The sequence below is a fragment of the Pipistrellus hanaki genome, assembly GCF_964339955.1.
Source record: "Pipistrellus hanaki genome assembly, chromosome: 4".
In the NCBI taxonomy this organism is placed as follows: domain Eukaryota; kingdom Metazoa; phylum Chordata; class Mammalia; order Chiroptera; family Vespertilionidae; genus Pipistrellus; species Pipistrellus hanaki.
Window position 1 is genome coordinate 826,881 of NC_140506.1, and position 21,601 is coordinate 848,481.

The following is a 21,601-nucleotide window of genomic DNA, read 5'->3' on the forward strand; positions in this document are numbered from 1 at the left end:
TCATGAAAACGTAGAATTAGGCGCAGCTAAGCACAGTGCAGTGCATATCCCCACCAAACACCGGTGCAACGCGTACCCCCACCAAACTCCTCCTGTACCCCTGGGGATATGCGTACCACACTTTGGGAAGACTACAGAAGTGCGTTACGTTTTCCTGGGAAATGTTCCAGGCCAGTGAGATGAGCAAGCTCTGGAGACCTGCTGTGTAACACCGTGTCTGTACTCAAAACCATGTTGTGAAGAGGGTAAATCTCATGTTGTGCTGTGTTTCTTCCGCAATAAAATTAAAAAAAAAAAATTTTAATGAGCCCTGGCCCGGTATAGCTCAGTTGGTTAGAGCATCATCCTACACACAAAAAGGTTACAGGTTCCCAGCCAGGGCACATACCTAGGTTGCAGGCTCAATCCCTAGTCAGGGTGCATACAGGAGGCAACTGATCAATGCTTCTCTCTCACATCAGTCTCTCTCTCTCTCTCTCTCTCTCTCTCTCTATCTCTCTCTCAAAAAAAAAAAGTAAATAAAAACATATTCTCAGGTGAGGATTAAAAAGCAATAAAATATAATTTACTGACCTATGTATGTCTTAACGTAATTTGAAGCTGTATTTATTTTTTTGTTTTAAAATTTTAGTTTTGAATTGCAGTTTACATTCAATATTATTTTATACTGGAGGCCCAGTGCACAAAATCTGTGCATGGGCAGGGTCCCTAAGCCCAGCTGCCAGCTGGGGTCTTCCTTCATTCTGCGCCACCCCGGTGTTCAGCGCACATAACAGGGAGTGGTCAAACTCCCGAGGGGACAATTTGCATATTAGCCTTTTATTAGGTAGGATTAGTTTCAGGGGTACAGCACAATGGTTAAATAATCACATTACGTTAGTTAAAAAGTGGTCCCCCTGATATTTCAAGTCCTCACCTGGCCCCATACACATTTATCACACTAACTGTATTCTTTACGCTGTCCTTTCCATCCCTGTGGCCACTCTATAGCTACCCATCCGCACTTTCCACCCCTTCGTCTGTTTCACCTTTATTTTAAATAGCTAGTGAGCTTGCCGTTAATTTTATATTTTTAATTAATGGTAAGTTTCCTATCTTAGGGATTTAAGAATATGGAGGACAAGGAAAGCAACCAGGTTGAATTTCCTTGAGAGGCTCTTCAAAACAAAACAAAACAAAACAAAACATCTAAATCTAAAACACAAACACTATGAAAGCAAAATGAACAGGCTAATTTGAAATAAAGCTCGAAGTTTTTAAATTAGTTTTGTAGTATTTAGTCTATCAACAGGCTGAAACAGGATGGCAGATTGTAGAATTAATTATTCAGCTACCTGGGCTTGCAAAGGTAGAGGCAGGTAACTGCCCAGACCCTGACATCACGGGCCTCACTTCCTGTTCGGGCAGGGGAAGAGCCACTCCTGCCACAGAGGGGGATGTCAAGGTCACCTTAACTGTGAAGGGAAAAGGAGTGTTTCCACCCCCACGAGGATCAGCACAGCCTTCCAAGCACTTCCCCTGCTGCCTCCCCAGCCCAGGCAGTTTTGTAAATCAGTCCGTCTCCTTAGACAGGTGTCTGGACTGACAAAACTGACTGCAAATTCCTTTTGCAAATGCAGAATCTCAACTCTGTTACCTTAAGCAGTTGCTTCCCAATGGTTGGGCTCATCTTTTCGTCAACCATAAGAATCACGATTCCTCTGTCGTCCATCCCCCTCCTTCCGGCACGACCAGACATCTGAATGTATTCACCAGAAGAAATCTAAACAGACGAAAGAAAAGTTCTAAGTTTAGGAGAGAACCTGGTAAAAACATATTCTTACTCTTCTTTTCTTATAAAATACACAAGTACAAGTTACATAGTCAAAAAAAAAAACAACCCAAAAGCCATGATTAACCACGATTAAAAACATGAACTTTTTGGAGATTGTAAGTGAAAACACAAAACTGCAAAACACATCAGAGTAACATTCAAAATTTAGCTCCAAAACGATCAAATCCATACCTACAGGGAAATACCAGCTAATTCACTGGCATAAAAAATTTTTACCTTAGATATTCTGAAAAATGGCCGTCTACAAAAGCAGACAATGACTAAACTACTGAATCCTAATCCAATCACAAAGTGTCTTGATGTGTATGAGGTTAGTACAAAATCAACCTTAGTCTGAAAGAAGCACAGTTATTTCCTATTTTCACAGTGCATGTTCTGGGAGTTAGGCAGAGTCCATTCATCACCGAGAACCACCTCGTGGAGAGGGTTAGGTGCTTCATATACCTTACACTGAGGAAATAAAAATTCGGTATGTTTAAGATGATTTAAAGCATTCCCAAATCATTTGCCCATTTATTCCTCCCAAACCTTTTCACTGAAAGGTTTTGTTTGTTTGTTTGTTTGTTTTTTGGCTAAAGGATAGAAATGTAAAGGATCTGAAGCTTAACCTTGATAAACTTGTTGTATTAACTCAGGTTCAAGTTCATGAGTATTTAGAACTTGTCTGTTACCTTAAGCAGTAACTGTCAGTCCAGTTACCTGCCTCTAAACATCTCAAAGACTGCATGAACCAAATTCACCTTAAGTAAAACAAAGATAAAAGCTATTTCAATATCGGAATCACTTTACTTACCCATCGAAAGTCTTTCCCATCAAATTTTCGGGCATTTGTAAATAAAACTGTTCTAGCTGGCATGTTAATTCCCATAGCAAAAGTCTCTGTCGCAAATAACGCCTAAATAATGGATAATTATACAATTATTCATCAAGAGGGAAGAAGATAAAGATACTTTATTTCACAACTCACATAATGCTATTCATCCGTTAAAAAAATGAAGAGCTATGCATGTGAGGAAATTGAATAACATGGGCAGTACAATCACTGTTGTTTAAAAAATAAAGCATGTGTTATTTGCATGTGTGTTCATGGAAATATCTAGGACATGAGGGAAATGATGGTCTTTCGTTTTTTACTTTATGCACGATTGTTCTATTTGAACTTTACAACCAACAGGTATCACTTATGCTTTCTTACAAGAGACTTTAAAATGGCCAGAGCCTGAACAAGATCCAGGTACAAACAGTGACCAATTCTTCACTTAAAATACCTCCTGTATGTTCTTTAGGACGGTGGTCACCAACCTTTCGGACCTCATGGACTACCAGTGGTCCCTGAAGCACCAGTTGGTAACTGCTGCTTTCGGATGAATAAATTTCTCTCAAATATTTTACATAGTGCTGAAATTCTCATAATAAGTTTCTAACCTAATTTTAAACAAAACTTGAGTCATAGATAAGCTGATGACTACATTTTAAAGTTGTATTCCATTTTTAACATCCCATTTCTGGGTATAGACACCAACATAATTCTAAACATTAAATCAGACTGCTGAGTTCAAATCAGAATATCATCTGTACGTCCATCTGCAATTCTCCCATCTTCTCTAATCTTTTAAACTTGTATACAGAGAGAGTTCACCTATAGAATCAACTCCAGGGCTGACAATTCAATAGCACCTTTTACAAAACGAGTCACTGTATCAATCGTGTCAGCATTTCTGATTAAAAACTAGAGGCCCGAGGCACGGAATCCGTGCAAGAGCAGGCGCTCCTTCCCTGGGCTGCCAGCACGGGCTTCCCTCTGGCTCTCGGACCCGGGCTTCATCCGGCACGACATCCCATCCAATTAGCATTTTTGCTTTTATTACTGTAGGTAAGAGATACAAATGACTTTTACCTACAACCCAGAATGTATGAAGTGCATGTGCCCCTCCACATTTTGAGACCTCGCACCTGCCGCTTTGCTTTCACACAGTCCTACATTAGCAGCTGTTTTGCTAACCAAAAGAAACCCAAAGAGTTTTGCTTTTACCAAAAAGGCCAAAGGCAAAAGCAGCGTCAGCATGTTCTGCTGCAGTCGCCAGAGGCTGGGGCACCGCGCAGCGAGGTGCCCTGTAAGCTCCTTCCCCAGGAACCACCTCAGCATCCGCCGCAGCCTGAGCTGCTCAGGGAGCACTGCGCTCTCTCCTGACGGACTGGGCATCGGTCAGCAAGACGTGTCCTAAGGAATCAGAAAGCCTCCGAGCCCATAAGCGTGAGGCCCCTGGTATAAGACCGGGTGCGAGGAAGCGTTTGGATGGCAATGAATGGAATGAAGACACTGTGTGTGTGTGTGTGTGTGTGTGTGAATTTGGGTCTGGGAACACGCAGTAATTTCCCATTTAAGTTAATGGAAATGCTTCTACAAGTTACACGTGTCAGCTTAAGACACTGCGTGTGTGTGTGTGTGTGTGTGTGTGTGTGTGAATTTGGGTCTGGGAACACGCGTGATTTCCCATTTAAGTTAACGGAAATGCTTCTACAAGTTACACGTGTCAGCTGGCAAAGGCCTCCTCGGAGCAACCTGCTTACACTTCGTATAAAAACCACGTGCGTCCCTCAGCTACCGTGTGACCTAGTGAAAACAACGTGGCCTACTTATAAACAGTGTTCTCAATGCTTTTCAAACTGTTCACACATAATTCTAGGGCCTCCTATACAATGAGAGGAATATGCTAATTACTGGATCACTGGATCCCGATCTGCAGGAGGGTGGGGCAGTGAACTATAAGTGGGCGGCGGAGAGCTATAGGAGGGGGCAGGGCAGCGAGCTATAGAGGGAGTGGGGGGAGCTACAGGAGGGCGGCCACGACCTACTGGCGCTCGGATTCTTGCGCAGGGCTACTAGTAATAAACAAACATGAAATCATACCTTTATCAACCCTTCAGAAAAGAGGATCTCTATCGTTTCTTTCAAAATAGGAAGTAAACCACCATGGTGGATGCCAATTCCCCGCTTCAAAAGAGGCAGTACATGTTCCACCTGCAATTGGAAATTTATTTTACAATGTGAGGAAGAGGGAAATTAAAATCCTTAACCAATTAAGGAACATGGGTAATCAAGAAAGAATGCTGTTTAAAGAGACATCACATAACCATTACAGAATAAAAGCAAAAACTCAAACCTGTATCCCCTGACCAAACCCAAAACATAAGCAACTCTATTTGGCTTCCAGGCCTCCTTTAAGAAAACAGCATATGGCCGGGACTGGTTTGGCTCAATGGATAGAGCGTCGTCGGCTTGGGGACTAAAGGGCCCCGGGTTCGATTCCGGTCAAGGGCATGTACCTTGGTTGCGGGCATATCCCCAGTAGGGGGTGTGCAAGAGGCAGCTGATAAATGACTCTCTCTCATTGATGTTTCTAACTCTCTATCTCTCTCCCTTCCTCTCTGTACAAAAATCAATAAAATATATTAAAAAAAAAACAAAACAAAAAAACAGCATATGAAAAAGTCTGAAAGGCATGTTTTAAATAAACTTTATAAATGCTTTAACCTCATTCAAATGTTACAGCATCACTTTATCTCCTCCAATAAAGATTAAAGCTTATGAGGAAGATAATGTCTACACAAAATAAACTTAAAACACTGGTCAACTCAGACCAAAAAGAATTAACTATAATACATGTTTAACATAATATATGTACTTCCTCTAAAAGTGAGGTGCCAAAGAGGTCCTTCTCATCAACACCTTACCAATGCCATGTAAGGTCCACTGTTTAATAAGTGTGCTAGGGCCACAAAATATGTAAAGACATGGCTCAGCCCTTCTCTACTAACAATTCAGCTGGGAAGAAAAACAACAACAACAAAAATGTATGAGTTAAGTATTCTTTTAAATACCAATATACTGGCCTGGCCAGGAAGCTCAGGTGGTTAGAGCATCATCCCAACATGCCATGGTTGTGGCTTTGATCCCTGGACAGAGTACATATAAGGATCAACCAATGAATGCATAAGTAAGTGGAACGAATTAATGTTTCTGTTTCTCTCTCTCTTTACAAAAACCAATAATGAATATACACCAATATGCTCCTGCAGTCTTATAAACCCCGTGTAAGGGGAAGCAATTGTTGGTCAGCCGATTGTGACCTCCCAGCTCCTCAGTCTCTGAAAGGTAAGGCTGCACAGAGACCTCCGGGAGCTTCAGAAGGAGTCTAATGACCAGGCAGCTCCAGACAATGAAGCTGTCTCTGGGAGTGACATGCAGGCACTGGAAACTTCAGAATTCCCAGGCAATTCTAGCGCAAGACAAAGCAATGTGGACACTCCTTTTCCGACTACACACATGACTTCGCTAGGGATGCCCCTGTGCTCCACAGCCTGAGACTCAGAAGACTTATAACTGGCACGGCAGGAAGGAGCGATCAGCTCAGACCAGGAGACCGGTCAGAAAGACGGCCTCAGGCAGTAGTCTTTCCTCGAACCACCTTTTCAGAAGCTTAAAGTGTAAGTCAAGACACCATTTCAGTCACAACACAACTATCTCCTGCAGGGGCAAACGTAACAACACAGCAACACAACTAAGAGCCGCAGTGTGAATTTATGCCACCCACTCAGAGCCAAAACTCCCTGCTGCTAAACACAAACCTGAGGGAGCTTTTTATCTTCATCCGACAAGCAGTCAATTGCATTACTGAACACTTCTTCAACCATCTTCTTTTCTTCATCTAAGAGAGAACATCCAAAGGCACATGAATAGCTTAATGAGTCAGTGATACCTCACTTCAAACATGCAGAGAGCAAGTCTCTAAAGAGTAAAAATAGCCAGTGTTTGACTGCAATTATTTAATAAAGTTCACTAACTTTTCAAACACATATAACAGACCTAATCTGTGAATAAAAGTACTGCCGTATAAAAACAGTGGCTAACGTGCTAACTGCTCTGCATGCAGGGTTCAGCCTAATGGTCACAGGTCTCGGGCTCTCACTATCCGCCACTGAGGAAAGGGTGTTAGAGCGAACAATGGGTGCTGCTCCTAGCTGTCAGAGCAGCAATTCAAAGCCTCTGCACTACCCGCTACACTGCCTGCTTGTACCGTCTATTATGTAATAGGCAGTCAATAAATACTGGTCTAACTAATCAATAGTAACATTGCAACAGTGCGTAGACTCAGCACTGGTAGTTATAAAAAAACATGTCTCATCCTACAATAGATGGTTTGGCTTAGTGGACAGAGCATCTGCCTGTGGACTGAAGGGTCCCGGGTTCGATTCTGGTCAAGGGCACATGCCTGGATTGTAGGCTTGATACCCAGTGGGGGGTGTGCAGGAGGCAGCCAGTCAATGATTCTCTCTTATCACTGATGTTTCCATCTCTTTCTCCTTCTCCCTTCCTCTCTGAAATCAATAAAAAAATTTATTTTAAAAATTTAAAAAGAAACATGTCTCAGCAGAGCAATGCAGTCAGAACAATAAATACAGTAAGTTCTCACTTAACAGAGCCGATAGGTCCTCAGGGAAGTGATTCATAATGACTGACATAAAAAGACAAGCTCCTCCAGCATCCCGGCCTTGTAGCAGAAAGATGCCGAGTAAAACGTTCCTGGAGGACCTGCTTTGGCTTCCAGAGGCGGTCTGCCACGTGTCCCTCTGGCCCGGGGAGTGAACCGGCTTTAACCTGATGGGCTGTGTTGTCCCGGAAACAACCCCTGACATCCAATTCTGGGCGGCGAAGACTGCCGGCCAAGGCTGAGCCGAAGAACATGGGCTGGTTTTCAGCACACCCCATGCTTGGCTAGGCTGTGCTACCACAGCTACCACACCCCATGCTTGGCTAGGCTGTGTGACTTCAAGCGAGTTACACGTACAGTTATGTGTGAGAATAACATGCACTGGCTACAAGTCCTCGGGCTTTCTGGAAGAGTTAAGTAGGTAAGGGGAGCTCCGGCTGGGAGCCTAGAAGGATGGAGCACAGGACGTCCACAGGAGGCGGTGAGGAGAACGCCCTGCGCAGGCGGACAGAGGCCGCACACCTGGCGCGGTGCAGGGAGCGGAGGCACGGGCTCTGCTCCGCAGCAGGGATCTTGGGGCTGAACAGAGCATGTGCTCCCGCCTCCCACAAAGAAGACAGAGGACGACGATGTGATCGAGCCTCTCCACAGCCTCCTCGGCGTGCTGAGTGCTGCCCCCGGAAGGTGAGCTGTGGGCCTAGCCACACAGCACGGACTGTCTCCCAGGACGGCTTACGCTCCTCACGGAACATCAAACTGCACTGAAATCGCACAGTACCTGTGTTGAAATCTAACTTGGTCATTTGAAGAGCATAGGCTTCACAATCTTTCTTACTGAAACTGAAAATAATTACAGGTTGAAAATTTCTTTCCATAATCATCTTCACAATCTTGAACACATTTGATGGTCCTGCAAAAAGAATATATAAAACCAAATCCAAAAATTAATTCAAGATGGATCACAGACCCAAACGTAAAAGCTAACACTATACAACTCTAAAAACACATGGGAATGCCCCGCTGGCGACTAAGCAGGTGAAAGTCAACCCAGGAACCGAGAGATCGGGTTCAATTCCTGGTCAGGGCGCATGTCCAGGTTGTGGGCTCAATCCTCATAGGGACATGGAGGAGGCAGCTGAATAACGTTTCTCTCTCATCAATGTTTCTATCTCTCTATCCTTCTCCCTTCCTCTCTCAAAATCAATAAAAACATTTTTTAAAATAACACATAGGAGCAAATCTTCATGATTTTGGGGTTATGCAAGGCATTCTTGGATATACCAAAAGTACAAGCAACAAAAGAAAATAACAGATTAAGTGTATTTCATAAAAATTAAAAAATATTGTACTTTACAGACACCAACAATAAAGTGAAAAGACAATCCTTACCCGCAGAAAGAAAATATTTGCAAATCATGTATCTGATCTAAGGGTCTACTACCAGTACATATAAAGAATTCTTACAATTCAACAACAAAAAGACAATGTGATTTGAAAATGGGCAAAGAATTTGAATAGATATTTCTCCAAAGAAGATGACGTGTGGCCAGTGAGCACAAGGAAACATTCTCAGCACCACTGGTTACAATGGAAGTGACTCAAGGTACCACTGCATACCACCAGGAGCAGTGGCAAGCTTGTGGAAGATATGGAAACCCGACACCCTTCCAAGGGGAATGTAAATGGTGCAGCCACTTCCGGAAAATAATCTGACAGCTACTCCTCAGTTAAACAAAGAATTACCATATTGTTCAGCCGTTCAATCCCTAGGTACATACACAACAGGGAACATGTTCATATAAACACGAAGAACCCACAGGATTACAGCAGCAACATTTATAGTAACCAAACAGTGGAAACCGCTCTGGCCAGAAGCTCAGTGGTTAGAGCAGCATCCTCATATGCCAAGACTGTGGGCTCACTCTCCAGTCAGGGCACATATAAGAAGCAACCGATGAATGCATCAATAAGTGGACAAACAAATCTCAATCTCTCTACCACCCCACTCCTCCCTCCTTTTCTCTCTCCCCCTCCCATCCTCTCTAAAAAAAATTTTTTTTAAGTGAAAACAACCCAAGTATCCATCAATTTATGAATGGATAACAATGAAATGTTATTTGAATAGAAAAAGGAATGAAGTATTGACACATGTTATAACATAGATGAACCTTGAAAACATACGTGAAAGAAGCCAACTACAAAAGACCACATACCATATGAAACGTCCAAGAAAAAAATTACCAAAGGATGAGGGAGGGGAAAGAGGTTGGGGGGAAATGAGAAAGGACTGCTAATGGGTATGGGGTTTCTTTCTGAGCTGATGGACATGTTCTAGAACATCTCAATTGTATAACTTTGTGAATATAATGAAATCCATTAACTGTACACTTAAAAATGGTGACAACTGAGACATATGAATTACATTTCAATAAAAAAAAAATGCTGTGATGGTTGCAAACTCTATACTAATAACCACTGAATTCGGACACCTGAGTGGGTAAACCGTACAGTCTGTGCATTATATTTCCATAAGGGACATACCCATTCACCTTTATCATATATTATCAGAACTGCATAGCTTCCTGAGGAAAATCATTCAATAAAAAGTTTTAAATGTCATTTGAAACTACAACTTACACGTTAAGATGATCTCAAAACAAAGTTCAAAGTTACCTTTTGTTCCTCCTTTCCGACCCTTCTGGTCGCCTTTCGCCAGGTCCCCCGCCTCCCGGAGAACCTGCATCGCGGTGTTGAAGTTGTCTTCTCGGAAGTCACCCTGGAACCAGATGTGTTTGTTTCTTCACTAACATTCAATCATAATCTAAACATCTGTCACTCTCAAAGCTAAGCTTCCTCAATAAAAATCACTTAGTAGTTAATAGTTATAACAAAGACCATGAGAATCGTTCAAAATGTGTGCTGAAAGGTAATAAAAGGGGATAAAGAAGTATTAAAATTGGCCGAGACCGGTTTGGCTCAATGGATAGAGCGTCGGCTTGGGGACTGAAAGGTCCCGGGTTCGATTCCGGTCAAGGGCATGTACCTTGGTTGCGGGCATATCCCCAGTAGGGGGTGTGCAAGAGGCAGCTGATCGATGACTCTCTCTCATCGATGTTTCTAGCTTTCTATCTCTCTCCCTTCCTCTCTGTACAAAATCAATAAAATATATATTTTAAAAAAAAAAGAAGTATTAAAATTGGGAACATGTCCAGCATCCCTATTCTCCAAGCATTTTAAACCCTGGAAAAGGAGGGAAATGCAATTATGCACATGAGAAACACAAGTCTTAAGTACGTGTTTGAAAGCACACACAGCCAGCAGTCACTTGGGACTGTAAAGCCATTTAGAGAAAAAAGGATTTCTACCATTTTCTTAGAATTACAGGCACAGAAGGAGTCACTCCCTTACATTCTCATCTACCACGAGGTGCAGGCCGTCGCCGCCCGCCGGGAAGATGTAGTGCTGCAGTGGAGTAGGCCGATAATCTGTGTAAATCACATGGCAAGGCTGCAAAGAGAGGGAATACCATTATTCACACAATCTTTATTTCTTCAGCAATAACACCATGTATCTGACCTACCTAAAAGGCCTAGGGAAACGAAATGTTTGAATTCAGCATGTCAAAAAGAAAAAAAGAAATTAAATATCACTTTAAAACCAGGCAAGAGGAAAATGTGGAAAAATTAGATCAAATTATACAACCATCTGTTCAGTTTTACTCATTTCCTACTCAGGGTCAAATACCCGATTTCGGCGTTGACAGTGACTTCAGATCGGCACCCTGGACCTGTGCTGCCACCACAGACGCCTATTCCGAGAGCAGGCTGTGGTGACAGTGAATGCTCTGAGGTGTCCTGGGCCTCTCTGCGCCCCCCCCGCCCCGCCCACTCTGGGACCTTGGAGCCTCAGCAGAGCAGCAGGCTGACGGCACTCCTCTGGAGCACCCCCTGGGTTTCTATCCTGCAGAAGCGACCTGAGTGCCACAAAATGGCTACAGAGTTTAAGGGAAAATGAGGGCAGGAGAATGAAACCAAGAGCGAGTTTATTACACAGGACAAATGCCTGTTACAAGGACATAGGCCACTGCTACAGCTGGACTAGGAAAGCAAAGGGACAAAGTAGAAAGTCTGACTGTGTGCACATGGGAAAAAGCACATGCCCAGCTCTCCTGGCACCACGGTCTTGGAGGAAATGGTCCCCCTGGCTCACTGTACAACAAAGTGCAAGTACTGCCAAATCTGCATCTGAGGATCCACTTGGGAGCTTGTGCAAGGCGGAGCTTCCAAGCCCCTCCTCCCAGAGACCTGACATACTGAGCCTGAGATGGGACTCAGAGACCCACGTTTGTAAAAAGCTACTCCGGTTCACTTTGAATAAGCATACTAGATTTGAGAAGCAGTTTCTTTATTTGTATGGCATTAGGAACCAAGGATAGGACATGGTTAGGCTGGCTTATAACATGGTAAATATTGAGGACATTAAAAAAATAAAGTACCTGCTTATGTAAATGGCAAATCCATTCAGCAAACTGTCGGGCATTTGGGATAGTAGCCGAGAGAAAGACATAGTGGACATTATCAGGAAGCAAAATGATCGTTTCTTCCCACACCACACCACGCTCTGAAAAAGGCAAACACACCCTGCATTTCAGTGTCACCTTACTGACAATCTAGTTACCTTCTCCTGAGCTCAGAAAGCAGACACGCAGGCCACTGACAACAGGATGTTCTTGGCCTCAGACCCTTACTGACAAATGCTCCGTGTGCACCGTGGTTTATCCAGCAGAGAGCAGACAAACCACGTTAACACAGGATCTCTGAAACAGGAGCCTGGAAGGGCAGCTTCAGGCTGGAACTTTCTGCAGGGGGTTTTGTCCAGCATCTAGAAGGGTTCAGGACTCTGGAGAAGGCTGCAACAAATTATTAGAGTCTAGTAACAAAACATAATTTTGGAAGGCATTTTGAGGCATCAGAGGAGACGAAGCTAGAGAAACCAAGTCCTCCTGAATCTCTGGACTCCTTGCTCTTTATTAACACCATTTGTCATAAGGCAAAATAGATATACATATCAAAGTCAAGTCTGGTATACATTAGGCACTGTTAGGGGAACTGCCTTCCGCTGTTCAGCTGTTTGGCCAGCAGGAGGCAGTAACATGTAGATTGAAATGCCCTCAGCTGTCTGGCAGCAAGCAATCATCTAAGCATCCTTTTCAGGTTTGGGGAAATGCCTCAGCTGCTTCCAACAGGCAGTAACGTGATTCTCCAGCCTTGCTGAAGGCTCAAGGTCCACCAGCTTTTGGGTGAACTTCCATTTCTGACTGCTGGAATTAGCTTTCCAACACATTTCAAACAGCCTAATGAGATTCCCATGACAGGAAATAGTATCTCCATCTCACTTAGGAAGCAAAAGTTAATGGCCTGTGGAAAGTTACAGCAACAAATCTCAAAGAACACTATTACCATACCACAGGCAACTTTCATCAAAATTACCCTCATAATCTCTGGAGATAAAAGACAGATATAACGGACATCAAAACTCTAAGTCAGTTATTAAAATGGGAAAAGCCAGAAAAATCAGTTTGAGAGTTTCCCCCTAAAATAAACAAATCAACCCAGCATTCATGATTTTAAAGCCAAAACAACTTTATTTAGGATTTATGCCTATGATTTGTAAAGGGTAAAATGTTCAAAGAGTACATGATTTCTCAGATTGCTTCATTTTCCATGTAAGCACAGGTCAACCCACTGCTTTAGTTTAAATAATAAACTACGGCACAGACCGGTTTGGCTCAGTGGATAGAGCGTCAGCCGATTCCAGTCAAGGGCATGTACTTTGGTTGCCGACACATCCCCAGTAGGGGGTGTGCAGGAGGTAGCTGATCAATGTTTCTCTTCAATTGATGTTTCTAACTCTCTATCCCTCTCCCTTCCTATCTGTAAAAAATCACTGATATATTTAAATAAATAAATAAATAAAAACTACGTTTTATGTGTGTACACATTACACATTTAACTTCTTTTTAATATGTATTTTATTGAATTTTTACAATAAAATATTGATCACTTTTATTTCATAATCCCAATTTTTTTTTTTTTTTTACCATAAACATGTATTTCTTAGTTTTATTTTTAAAAACAAAAAGAATTTTAAAAAATCAAGAAAAAAATTTTTGGCTAGAATTTAACATTAACTATGGTAGAGAGCTCTATATTTGAAAAACAAGCTACTTTGAATTGAATTTCATTTGTTTTATTTGAATTTGCATTTTCTTACTTAGAAAAAGTTAACTATTTAAAAAACTATAGGTAAATGAGATTCCATTGGAAATATTACATTATGTTGTCGAAAACTTAATTTACTGGACCTCTAGCCCATGAATATCAGAGCAATTTTCTTTAGGTTTATCAGTTTACAGTAATGGATGCACATGAACAGCCAGATGGAATACATGGAACAAGGTGTGCGGGACAAGGCATGGAGTTTTCATGCCCTCCCTCCCTGACTTTCCCCATGTTCACCAACCCAGAAGCTTTTCCAAAGCAAAATTCTTAATACCATTCTTAAGGAAAACTCATGGCACATACATCACAACACAGCAGAACATACCTGAATCTCTCATGTAATGAATTTCATCAAATATGACCCAAGCAACCTCTCGCATAACTTCAGAACCTCTGTACAGCATACTTCTCAAAATCTAAAGAAAAAAATAAAAGACTTAGCAGAATTTTGACATAACAAAAAGCTATTCTTTCTAAAAATAAATTTTGGGAATTCTTATTTAATGGAAACAAACTAATTTTAGGAAGTTACACACACATTTTAAATCTATTTCACAAATTATATAAATTCCTTTTCTCATATAAGTAAAACCAAAAAAGTGACTTTTCAACATTTAGTACTTAGATACACAATATATGAAGAGAATTATAACCACCTCCACCTTTTCATATCCCAAATATGAAGCCCTTCCTTATGTGAGTGTGTGGGAACCATGCCAGAGACCCGACAGTCCAGGCCACTCAGAGGGCGAAAGGCCTTGCTGCTAGTACGCCGGAATGGCCAAGGCCACTCTGAACATGGAATCTTCATCAGAATGTTCAAGGCTAAGATACCGTAAGCAGCTGCACGGCCACAGCGATCTCAGGGTACACTGTGCCCTTCTAGAACCCAAATGATTGATGTCACTGTTGGCAACTGGCCTTCTTTGCCTAAGGAGTATAATACATGTTACTGGCCCGCCAGTGTGCTGGGCAAGGGAGGCAGGAGAAGCTGCTGAGCCCGAGAGGCTGGAAAGGCTACCGAGGCTGCAGCTCTGAGGGAGAGCTCAGGTGCTATTGCTACGTAAAGTGATCAGCCTAGAGGCAGTGTGCTGCTGCTCAGATAATAGCTGTGGGCAGAGATCAAATATGTAGGACAAATACATATTTGCCAGCCTGTGTACGGCTGCCTGAATGGAACTGTGCTGTTTTGTCTAATGGCGTATGGCCACTGGCTCCTACAATAAAGACTCTTACATATCAACAACTTCTCATGGCTTCTGTCTACCACCAGGCATCCAAGAAGGTCCAGCGCCTGGCAGAGGGGCTCGGCCCCAACAGTCAGTGCAATGGGCAGGGTTTGAGAAGGAATCTGCCCTGCAGTTGGCAAGTGGAGCAGAATTTAGAGACTACGTGGACCTAGAGCAGCAGTGCTGTGAGTGCTCCAGATGATTGTGATAGAGAGTGGCTGCAAGTTATCGATCCAACACACCAAATCTCACACTGTGTACCCATTCTTTTTCTGCCTCATCTCACAATATGGATACTTTCTAGGAACCATTATCCTGAGTTTTGAGTAAAAAAAAAAAAAATCACAAATGGCAAAAAGTTTTGAGAGTGGGAAATAAGACTTACTTTGGGCACCAAAATGAAAAGTGAGCAATGCTTCTGGCTGGCTCTGCAGACCAGAAGCTAATTTCTGCTCTATCGTCCCTTGTGGGTACAAGAATGTAATTTATGTATGAAAGTATTTAGAGAGCTAATTATGTCCAAACCTAAGAAACTGTGTGTGTATATGCAAAACTTAACTGTGATTATGAGAGAAACTAAGCATAATTGGGCATCTTTTTAAAAAGTCAGTTATTTACCTATTTTTGTCAACATTCAGATTCAGAAGGAAAAAATTACATGGAAGAAGATCTAATATGAAACTACGTATTCAAATCTTTGTAACTATGTAAACAAAAGCATCAATATTTTCATATCATTGACAATAAACCTTTAAAAACACCTGGTCGAGAAAAAAATTATAGCTAGCTTATATGACAAGTAATACATATTGATAATTTGTAACAATATTAATACAATCAGAACGTTTTAAGATAGAATTTATCCCTTTCAAGTAAATCTATTCAAATCATACTTTACTTCTATAGAGCAAGTGATAAAATATTAGATGTTCTAATTGGGTACTTAAATTAAAAAGGAAAAACTGGATGGGCACCATATAAATTACCTCTGTGGTCATAACAAGACAAGATGCCGTAGGATTAATAGTAACATCTCCTGTCATCAGACCAACATCTTGAAATTCTTCATACATTTCACGGTACTTCTGGTTACTCAGAGCCTTAATCGGGCTGGTAAATATTACACGCTGTTTTTCCCTTAAGGCCAATGCGATGGCATACCTAAAAATGGGAAAGCCAACAAGAACAAAGTACTATATATTTACAAAGCCTTTTCTTCCAAGTATATGACTATGTGCATTTGGAACATATAATAATGTACATCAACTCTAATTGAAAAGGAAAAATGGTAAATACCAAAAAAATTATTTTAAAAATCCTATTAGCATGTAAGTTGTCTGAATTTTCAATAATTACTTATTCTAACTTGACTTTGCAAAACATTAATATCTTCTTTTATTTGCTATCGACAAACTGTTAGAGTAGTAATAACCCTATATAATAAAAACTTAATATGCTAAGTGCCCAACTGCTCATTTGACCAGTTGCTAGGACATGCACTGACCACCAAGAGGCAGAGGCTCGGACCTATAGGTTAGCTTGCTGCGGGGGTCTACAGACTGGACAAGATGGGTTGGACACGCCCTGGAACCTTCCCGCTGTCCCTCCCAAGCCAGCCAACCTCCTGGGGTCCCTTCTCAGCCTCTATGATATTTCTTCTAATTAATTTCCTTTCAATGTGCATGAATTCCTTTCAATGTGCACCAGGGCTTATTGCTATGATAAACCTAAATTGTAGTGATCTAAATAAGAAAATTTTAACCTCTTGTGTTGGAATTGGTGTACTTAATTACTAATACTAATGAATGATTGTTACTCTATTACTTGTAAGCAAAATACAATACCTTTGGTCCTATAAGTGGGTCTCCAGAAGCTTAGAGCCATTTTACATATAGAGTATGAACAATTAGAAAACACTGGAAAATGCTGTTTTTTTCTTTTGAGTTTCATAAGTAAGTTAATCCATGCATAGTCTTTCCCCACAGGTAAGAGTTACCAAGTCAGTCCTTGGTTGAAAATCATACCAAAGTCAGACTAACTAGACTTAAACATAGATGCAGTAAGAGACTTGAAGAGCATTACATAATGATGAAGGGTTATCCACCAAGATCGAACACCTGTGAAATGTTTATGTAACCAACACAGAAGTACCTACACACGCACAGCAGGTATTAACAGACCTAAACATCACTTAAAGAAAGCTACTCACTCAGCGCATACAGTTTTTCCGGCCGATGTATGTGCGGACACTAAAACAGACTGATTATTGTCAACACACTGGATGGCTTCCCTCTGAAAAGCGTCAAGAATGAACGGGTATTCCTGTAAAGATACACACCGGTTAATACCCACATGAAAACCTTAGCCACATCAGAGCATACTTAAAATCAAAAAACGTTATCCTCAGTAACATTCTAGAAGATTTCTTTATGATTCTATGCATTTAGGATACACACCACTAGAGGAAGAGTAAAAAAGTCTTTAGACAGCATAGAAGTTAATTCTGCTGTGCCATCTTCCAATTATGGTGCACCAGGGCTTATTGTTATGATAAATCTAAATTGTAGTGATCTAAATAAATAAGAAAATTTTAACCTCTGGTGTTGGAATTGGTGTACTTAATTACTAATACCAATGAATTATTAATTGTTACCCTATGTACATGCTTACATGTACATGACATTACTTAAAATATACTAAACATTACTTTTATCAAGGACATGCTTTGTGTTAGGCATTCTGCAACCTATTTTCCATGTGTTAATGCTAACATTCACAACAACCCCTAACTACGAGTTATTTTCTCTCACAGGTGGAAATTGAGGCTCTGGACAGTGGAGTTCCTCACTAAGTACTTCCAGCAGAGTTTTACCAGAAGCTGTTAACCTGCTAAAACTATAGGCAAAGCTACGGCACACATGCATTGTTTTCTGGAGGAAGATTAGTCATTTTCATGAGATTCTTTAAAAGGTTGAGAACCATTAATTTTTTAAAATGTCATCACATGATGCTTGGTTCTCAGCATGTTTTTTATTGATTCAGTTCTCTATAATAAAAACTTAATATGCTAAGTTTTTAATTCCCGGTAGCTGATTCTTTATATACACTAGAGTGGATAAAAATCTCACTTGAAAGAATTTATCTTTAAGATATTTTAGGAAAAAGAGACTCACAAAACTTTAAAAACTGAATGCCCAAGTACAGACCTTTGCAGCTTTTCCAACTCGAGGTTTAAGTGGTACATAATCTTCATCTGCAGGAAGTGCAACCTGATGTAGAAATAAACAGATAAATAAATCACCAACTTACTATTTAAGAACTGATGCATTCAGCACTCCACAGCCAATGATGGTTTGAAAAATAAAGGTGATGAACTAGTGTTTGAAAGTCCTGGACACCGACACTCAGTCGCTGCCTTTAAGAACAAGTCAAAATGCTGAAGCTACAACACTCAACCTCTGCTAGTGCTGAACCTAAAGGCAGGGTAAGCAGGAGCGTCTAAGTCTGCCTCCCTGAACAAGCTCTGCTTTTCGGGCCCAGGGCCTTTCTCATGCGCTGCCTGACATTAACGGATGGTCAGAAAGCTGAATGGACATGAGAAGGGATGTCACTGTATGAAAGAAAACTATGTGGAATAAAATGATGCTTCCTATTTCCTGGAACAGAAAATTTCCTCCAGTGAAGATTAAGATCTGGAGAGCAGTTCACAATTACAGCTAACTTCCTAGGACTTAAACCACCTTGTGGCAGAGCAATGAGACTGCAACACATGCCATCAGAGCAAGACAGGAGAGCCTGTGACCTGGAGTGGCAGGCTACCTGACTTCGGGAGCATGGAATGAACACGTACCGACCACCTGCTCCGCACTGGGTGCCTTCCTAATTTCCTTGCAGAATCTCACAATCACCCCATGAGATAAATTCCATTATTCCAAGTTTATGAATTAAAAAACAATGACAAAGATAAGAAAGAAGTTTATCAAAGACTGTAGTTAGAAAATGTGCTGTACAAGGACCTGAGCTCAGGCTTGGCTACAGGCCCCAGATCCTTCCACTAGACTGTCCTCTCCACAGAAACTCCTGTTTCCAAAGCCTTCAAGGCCAAACTGCTTGCTGACCATCACCCAAGAGAGCCCCAGGCAAAATCCCATTTACTACACCAACCTACTGGAGGGACACTGCGCTTACCTCATGTGTACATCCTTCAACAGTTTCAACTGACTGCACTTTCACTCTGGGCATCAAGTCTGCCAAACTTAAAAAAAAAAAAAAAAAAAAAAAAAAAAAAAAAAAAGTTGAAGTTACCTTAGCTTAGAATGAATGATCCTTTATAATAAAAGGCTAATATACAAACCAACCAAATGGCAGAACCACTGGTCACTACGAAGTGCACTGACCACCAGGGGGCAGACGCTCAAAGCAGGAGGTGCCCCCTGTGGTTAGTGAGCTCCCACCCAGGGAGCACCACTGTCAGAAGACAGGAGCCAACACACACACACCCTCCCTCCCTACCATCCCCCACCACGCAGCTTCCTTAGCTTTGGGCTTTGTCCAAAAGGAGGTTCAGCTGTTCGGTCTAATTACCATATTATACTTTTATTATTATAATTATTAAAATTATAGAATGGCTTCATTTCTCTATCTCAGCATGCTTTTTCATCAAATAACATGGAAGCAATTGTCAAAACTTCATGCAACTACCAATTTACGAGTTACTAACATTTCTGACAATGGAAACACTACCTTAAGTCTTCAGTTATGGACTCTTCTACCCTGGGCTTCTTTCCAAAAATGGGTTCATCTGCGCCTTCAAAATCCACATGTCTCTTGGCTTTTCCAACACCAGTTGACTCAGATTGTAAATTGCCATCAGAACGTTTCCTGAGAAGTAAACAGTTTAAAATGAATTCTGCAGTACTGGTTCAGAGTGACTCCATAAAATCCCTTCATCCATCAGGAAACCAAACACACAACCAGATACCTATATCAGTCGACACTGAAGTTCCTCGGGACACAGCTGATTTCTCTTAAAACTGACAGAGAATCAGGCAGGCAGGCAGGTGAATGGTTATGAGCCAGCAGCCCAAGATTGCGGGAGGGATGTCCGACGGGTCCCAGATTGGAGAGGGTGCAGGCCTGGCTGAGGGACACCCTCATCCCCTATGCACAAATTTTATGCACTGGGCCTCTACTATTATTAAAATTGCTACTATTATCATTAACCTTAAGCTTCAAGTGATGGTACATAATCTTCATTTGTTGTGCCTGAATTCTTTTATGTCCTATTTTGCTCCATTTACTTCAATTCTTAACCACCAACTTATAAAGGAATAAGAAATAAATCAGTGTTATGTTTAAAAAAAAAAAAAAAAAACTGACAGAGAAAGAACAAACATGTATCCTACCTTTCCTCTATGAACTGTATTTCAAAGCACACAGCTGATGAGGGAATGTGGGTCTTTTTTTAATAGATGGATTCCGGATAATAAATGCAGAAAAAAATGATAAAAAGAAAAAATACCATTCTGAACTACTAGTGAAATAATGGAATTGGGCAATCATCACAGATGCTGGACTCATTATGAGAGGTTGACACTCAACTCAGAAGCTTGAACACCAGGTGTATCTTATGATGCAATGCAACTGGAAATAAGCACACAGCACCACTGCTAAGTATTTTCATTTAATACAACTGAACCTGATTGTAGTTATGTTCCTTGCCCTATTGTAGTACATGCATAATCCAACTTTCAAAATCAGAGCAATAGCAGCTACTGCACCTGTAATCCTAAATTTCTAATAACTAATTAAGACTTTAAAAGAAATCAACTTTATTCTCTTTCCTTTAGCCCCATGGTCGGCAAACTATGGCTCTCTAGCCACATGAGGCTCTTTGGCCCCTTGTGTGGCTCTTCCACAAAATACCACGACCTGGGCGAGTCTAATATGAAGAAGTGGCGTTAGAAGAAGTTTAAGTTTAAAAAATCTGGCTCTCTAAAGAAATTTCAATCGTTGTACTGTTGATATTTGGCTCTGATGACTAATGAGTTTAGCCCAATAGATATTCAAAATATTGTCATTTCATTATATAATCCAGATAAAAAGTTATTGGGGTATTTTACATTTTCTTAGGTCTTCAAAACCCCTGTTATTCACACTCACAGCATACGTCAAGTCTGACTGGCTACGTTCTCATGCTCAGCAGCTACTGCTGGGCAGGCCTATGGTGTCAGGCAGCGTGGCTCTGGACGGACAGTTTACAGCGGTTCTTGAGAACAGAGTTAGATGATAACAGGACAGGAAGCAAAGGCAGCACGTGGGAGACTACAGGACACACACCTGGTCCTCCTCTCACCAGCTCTCCATAACATGCTGATGGCGTGTGGAAAAATCACGACGCTGTTGTAGAATACGTCTTAAAGGGTTTAACAACCTAAATAGTGCATGGACTTTGGATTCTGACTCAAATAAGCCAACAAAACAAACAAAAAAATCTTTGAGATAACTGACAATTTCACTCTAGATTCAATGGCATAAAAAGGAATTAGTGAAATTTTGTTGGCTGTAATAATATGATATTACAGTTATGACAGAAAAGAACGTCGTTATCAGTAAAGAGATTCATACTGAAATATTTAGGGAGAAATAACATGATGAGGAGCATTTGATTTACAAAAAAAGGTGTGAGAATAGGCTGACAATGACCTGATACTGCTGAAACTGATCTACGGAGTCTATGGAGTTCTTCTTACTATTCCTTATCTG

The 21,601-nt window shown here is 41.2% G+C and overlaps 1 protein-coding gene across 1 annotated transcript in view; it reads right to left on the reverse strand.

Annotated features, from left to right (window-relative positions):
- MTREX (Mtr4 exosome RNA helicase) overlaps positions 1-21,601 on the reverse strand; it is a 41,545-nt gene that overhangs the window by 17,694 nt on the left and 2,250 nt on the right. The window contains exons 2-15 of the mRNA XM_084881004.1: positions 19,580-19,717; positions 19,025-19,091; positions 18,043-18,105; positions 17,046-17,158; positions 15,823-15,997; positions 13,933-14,023; positions 11,822-11,946; positions 10,735-10,833; positions 10,000-10,102; positions 8,105-8,236; positions 6,464-6,543; positions 4,746-4,856; positions 2,628-2,729; positions 1,637-1,762 (exon numbers count right to left, since the gene is read on the reverse strand). Coding sequence (XP_084737130.1) covers positions 1,637-1,762; positions 2,628-2,729; positions 4,746-4,856; positions 6,464-6,543; positions 8,105-8,236; positions 10,000-10,102; positions 10,735-10,833; positions 11,822-11,946; positions 13,933-14,023; positions 15,823-15,997; positions 17,046-17,158; positions 18,043-18,105; positions 19,025-19,091; positions 19,580-19,717 — 1,525 coding nt within the window. The remainder of the gene's footprint in view (positions 1-1,636; positions 1,763-2,627; positions 2,730-4,745; positions 4,857-6,463; positions 6,544-8,104; positions 8,237-9,999; positions 10,103-10,734; positions 10,834-11,821; positions 11,947-13,932; positions 14,024-15,822; positions 15,998-17,045; positions 17,159-18,042; positions 18,106-19,024; positions 19,092-19,579; positions 19,718-21,601) is intronic.